Below are 5,896 nucleotides of genomic sequence, written 5' to 3'. Positions count from 1 at the left end.
TGAAAAAGAGAAAATGCAGGAGAAAGGAGAGGAGACTGGATGAGTAGAAAATTGAGAAAGGGGAATGGGAGGTAGAAAAAAGGAGAGGGAGGGATAAGAAATTAGGAAAAGGTATGCAAGGAGAAGAAGGCTATGAAAGAGGGGGATAAGAAAGTGGAGGAGGAAAGAGGGCGGAGAAGGAAATGAGAAGAGGGGAGTAGGACGTAGATAAGGTTCGGAGGAACGAGTAATCTACATAAAGGGGGCATTATCATTGAACAATGAACGAATATCAAGGATGAAATTTGTTCATTCATGATAAATTAAATTTATTCTCAACCTTTCTCTTTTTTCGGGAGGAGAAACAGTGTTCTTAGTACCCGCTCAGATATCGAACACAAGCGAAATAACAGGCATGTAATGTATGTGGTCTCAGTATGTGATTAAATTGTCTTTAATATATACGTGTAATCCAGATCATCCTCCTCATACCAGCCGATGGCGTAGTCACTACAAACCTAACGTTCAACTTGTCACTTTGTCCGCGAATGATTTGATTGCTTCCCGGCGAATGAACTGCGCATGGACGTTTTTTGACGTTTGTTATTTATCATTCAGACGTTTGGAGCCAACAGGGGGTCAGCCTCAGACGCCTGTACCGGTATCTTACTGTGCTGCACGTGGCCCAGTATCTGCAAGTATTTCTGTTTGTTCGCCTCGCTGGCTTTTGGTTTGTACACGTACGAAGCAATGAGCACAATGAAGAAGAAAATGCACAGACCCAAACACACCCAGGGCAGCACATCCTTTGTTGTCATCTGAAAAATAGTATCGAAAAAAAAATGTATCATTTTTTGTGTCATATTTGACGATTAAGAAACTGCCATTACGATGTTATCATGATATAAATGATTATATGTTGACGTTAGTTGTTTGTGATACCCCTGCACTGATCACGTTATGCTAAAGCTTAAAGCAAGAATTACAGGTAACAAAGAATAATGCCAAGTGACTAGTTGATATTGAAACTTGATTTAGTAATGAGGAGTTATGACGGGTTCATCATTAGATTATACAATAAGACACGTACCATAATGAAGGTGATGATACATCCACACAGAGCAAGGCCAAACAGCAGAGTGAGAATATACCGTAACCACGCCCAGAGGATGGTTGCTGCTACTGCTGCTCAGGGAGCTGAATGATAGTCCCATCTTTCAAGAACAAGTAGCTGAAATACAAACAGAGCTTATATGAACTTTGAATGATCATATTGTGATAAAACATGCCTTACATGGAACGTGAATATTACCATTTCGCTAGGATTTTTGTTTGGCATAAGAAGTTACAAGTTCACTAGTACTACTAAAGTTTGTATAAAAACAGTGTGACACCATATAAAACTTACAGACGCTATTGGTACTCTACCCACTCGGCCGTTGCATCGGCATCGTATACGTACCGAAGGTCAATTCAGGTCAATAACCTGTCCTAATATTCACCCTGTTGGACTTTAACCTGTTGGTCTTGTGACTGTGTAGTAAGTTCAGTAAATGGCCCTGAAAATATATTCCTCAAAGGAATAGCTATTTTACACGCCAAGAACTGTGAGGGGTCCGTTGTAGATCCTGAATATCAACTTTAACACGAATCTTAGGCAGGAGAATCTTACCTTTCTTCGGGCGCACAAGGCATGTACCCGACATGGTAGAATTTGGTTTGAACGAAGGCTTCCTGTCCATCTACCGTGAAATGGTCGGACTTTCCGAAAAGATGTGTTCCGTATCGGATGATGAGTACCATTGTGTGAGGTGGGAGGATCCGGAGTTACCAGAAACAGAGGGCTGAGTGTTTGTGTTTCCGGATATTTGTGGACATCATAACTTGAGAACCTCTTGATGGACTACGATGATATTTGGTATGTGGGTAGGAGTTGGGAAGACGAAGGTCAAGGTCAATTTTGGGCCCCCTGGTGTGTGACCTTGGCACTGCAGCAGAACTTCAATATTGTGTATCTTTTTACCTGGACATGCTATGGTCTTGATATCTTGGTGGCAAATAGCTTTTGATGTAAGGAAGAAGTGGTGTATGTCTAGGCCCCCTAGCAGATTGCTCTGGAACTGCAGGAGCATTTTTGTCAAAATCTTCCAAGGAGCATAATGGTACATAGGAATGATGAATTTCAATGATATTTGGTATGCAGGTACCTGTGGCATAAATGTACATAATGAAGTGCAAATTATGCAAATTTGGACTTAATTTGCATACTTAATGAGGAAAATCTATATTTATAGTGTTTTCCAATATAGAACTCAACTACATGTTACATATGTAGTTTGTGGCAGGCGGAAGTTAAGCAGATACTAGTTATGTAAATAAGTCCTTAATTTGCATAATTGATTTCAAAGTGTCCTAATTCGTACGTGTAGTAAATGATTGGGCTGTCAACACTGTGACCTGTGTGCGTTAGTGAAAGGTGTACATGAGCAAGCATAAATTATGCAAATGTAAAAGTCATTTGCAATATCAGAATATATGGAGGTATGAGGTCTCCGAACTCTTGTTTCCCCTGCGTTTGTCTGTCTGTGTGTAAACAAGATAACTCAAGAACGGCTGGGTGAATTGGTTTCATACTTGGTGTGTTGGTAGTGTGTGATGAAAGCTGAAAATGATTAGATTTTTGGCCCCCTATCGGCTTCCCTTGGTACTGCAGCACAACTTCCGGGTTTGGTATCTCGTGTTCTGAACAAGCTATGGTCACGATTTGGGGCCCCATAGCGGCTAGTTTTGGGATAGCAGGGGCATTTTTGTCAAAAACTTCTGAAGACGATAACTCAAGAGGGGAACAACGGATTTTCATGATTTTTGGTATGTAGATACCTTAGACAATGTTGTTCAAATGATAAACAAATTATGTAAAATAGGAGTACATTTGCATAATTAATGAGAATATTCCATCATAGCAGTTTTTCTATGTATCTCTTGTCCCGGATGTGATATGGTCTGGACATTTGGGTGGTAGATAGCTTGCAGTGTCATGACAAAGTGGGGGCCCCTAACATTTCATTTCGGAACTGTGTTTTTGTCAAGACATTCCAAAGAGGATAACTGCAGAAAGGATTGACAGATTGGCATCATTTTAGGCATGCACGTAGTTTAGGCAAAGATGTTCATAATGATATACACGTTACGCAAATGAGGACTTCATTTGCATAATTGATGAGGCAATTGTATAATTCCATTGTTTGCAATAACTGGACTTCAATAAATGTAACACTTGTTAATTCTGATATGTGGAATATAAGCAGATGGTAATGAAGGCATTATTTGCATAATTTATGTAAAGATTGTAAAACTGCTTTATGATTAATGATGAGAATTTTATAATTGTGACATGTGTGCGTTAGTCAATGATGAACAACACCATGCATGAATTATGTTAATGTGTTAGTCAATTGCATGAAATCGACAAAGGCTCTAAATATTTCATGGAGGTATGAGGTCACCGAACTCTAGTTTGTACATTTATTTTACGTCTTGAATATACAGACTACTAGTAATTCAGTGCATCCTTCCTTCAAGCAATTATGTGTAAAAATTGTTTTGAATGTGACATATTCTATTTTCAATAACATGTGACATCAGTTACAACACCTCGTTCCACTTCAATCTGTTGATACATTGTCGATTTCATCAAAGTCACCTTAATTGCATATTTTCTTAACTTTCCCGCCTAAAAGAATAGAGCGCAATCCAGCACTCCAAACTCCCATCAACTACTCTCCAAGCAGAGATTCGGCTCCGGCTATTCTTTGACGTGTTTTTAGTTGTTTTTATTTATCGGGCATTCTATTTTGTACTGTTTTCTTCATACCTTCCAGTCATTCTTCATAAAAAAAACAGTACAAAATAGAAACCCGTATAGAACGCCTAAAATAGCCTGAGTCGAACCTCCGCTTGGAGAGTACCCACCAACGACGATTTTTCTCTGCATGTCCTTGGCTCCACTTAGCGGACAACAAAATCATGACACCACAGTAATATCGTCTAAATGTTAATCATGCTGACTGATTACGTGCGACCGCTAACAGCGAGTAAAATAATGATGCAGCTTGAATTCGACATGCTTGTTGTGCTGACCAATCAACACATAGCACCAATAAATGTATCGGTATGGTAATCATACATTGAATGCTAATCGGCTAGGGGGAAATGTGAAAATGAAAACAACAACCTGAATAGATATTAGAAATCTAACGGACTTACCATTAGCATTCAATCTATATTCTTCTGAGTTGGTAAAATTACATGATAAGTATTAAAATCTTCTCCACCTCAAAGGAAAATATGACTACAGTACCTGCAGGGCCTAGAAAGCTGAAGAAGACCATGAGATACGGTCGAAAATTCCGGTGAGTCATATTTTCTTTGAGTTGGAGAATACTAGTAGTTCAATTTTCATCATGGACTGGCCAATTGGACACTCCGTAGCCAATCAATTTTCAGCTCAGCTGGTACATACAGCCTACTTGAAGTCATAATCTCACAAAGGAAATATTGGTCTGCATTGATATCTTATTGGATCAATCATCCACAACTTTGTCTCCTTAAGTTGCAATTCTACTTCATTTCGCTAGATCATATAGCGCCCTTGTACCGTTCCGTGTTGGACAAATTAAATGGCCACAATGACTGGATTTTTTAACAAGTCAGTTAACACTTTCCCAAACGGGCCTACGTCCACACATCTTTACAAAGATTCAGAATTACCTTTAGTGAAATAATTTAGAACACTAAGCGTCTGTTACAAGGCCATGTAGGTTGGAGTGCAGGGATGGCATTCCCGGCTTTTTTTTACAAAAATTCGACCATATTGTAAATGGTTCAGTACATCACCATGATCTGCGTGTTCAGTGGTTTGTTCAACCTGCCTGACCACTCATAATAAAGGCAGTTTTTTGCCATCTTTTTTTCTGCGCATGCTACATCAATTTGGGGGATCCTAGAGGATATCATCCATATAATCAAATCAACATGGCCTAACGGACAAGAGAAGAGTTTGCACTTTGCAGCGCCCGTAGTTTGGTGGTTCCAAATGCGACTTCCAAGGGAGTCGTTCCATATTGCAACCCCAGGCTACGACACAAGCTACAACATTTAACGTATGACTTTAAGTTTCTCTAGGAATGTAACTTTGTAGGGGTATTCTCTAAGTCTAATGGTTCTCTAAGTCGCTTAAAGCATAATTTTGTGTCCCTATGATCTGGCATACTACAAAAAAATAGTTTTCAAATGTATAACCCAAAAACTAGCCACTAATACTGATAGGTACATAACGATTCATTTCACCCATCCTGGATTTGTTGGGTCTGAAAAATTACAAATTGTCCTTTTTTTCTCTTTTTAAAGATTACAATTTTCAAGGTTGAAGGCGGGTACTACAAGGGCTGCTTGGCTTTTGTTTATATTAGAGTTACTACCGTGTAGTAGTGCACTGTACTGTGCTACTGTAGCAGTGCTCTGACCTGGTTTCATGGGTTCTTGAACTTGGAAAATTATTGCTGATCTAGTAATCTGGAGGATCACCAGGAAAACAGAGCCTGAGGATAGTATACATTTACCCCAAAATAGTGTATCATGGACTGGATGTACATAGATGCATGCTTTCTTCACAGCCTCCTATTTCCAATTGGACTTTTTATTCCAAAATCTCAGAGACAAGAGAATGAGTTGCTGTGTCCTTTAGCAGTGTTCTTGTACAGACAATGGATTGTGAAAAGCTTTTCGGATATCATTTATGTTGAGCCTCTTTTCAAAACTGCTCACAGTCTTTAAAAAATTCATGTGCTTCAAATGATCTCACAATATTTGTTTTCAATTGTATCAGTGACCATTCATTTTTTAAACTCATCAGTGA

The 5,896-nt window shown here is 39.0% G+C and overlaps 2 protein-coding genes across 2 annotated transcripts in view; both read right to left on the bottom strand.

The window, feature by feature from the left end:
* Positions 1-5,896, bottom strand: part of LOC118413388 — a 21,264-nt gene that overhangs the window by 5,050 nt on the left and 10,318 nt on the right. The window lies entirely within an intron of this gene.
* The window catches only part of LOC118413396, a 29,752-nt gene continuing 24,137 nt past the window's right edge, over positions 282-5,896 (bottom strand). The window contains exon 3 of the mRNA XM_035816760.1: positions 282-797. Within this exon, the coding sequence (XP_035672653.1) occupies positions 594-797 (204 nt within the window). The 3' untranslated portion in view covers positions 282-593. The remainder of the gene's footprint in view (positions 798-5,896) is intronic.

Source organism: Branchiostoma floridae, chromosome 4 (genome assembly GCF_000003815.2).
Source record: "Branchiostoma floridae strain S238N-H82 chromosome 4, Bfl_VNyyK, whole genome shotgun sequence".
Lineage (NCBI taxonomy): Eukaryota > Metazoa > Chordata > Leptocardii > Amphioxiformes > Branchiostomatidae > Branchiostoma > Branchiostoma floridae.
The sequence above is the reverse complement of the archived record's forward strand: the minus strand, read 5'-3'. Positions and strand labels throughout refer to the sequence as shown.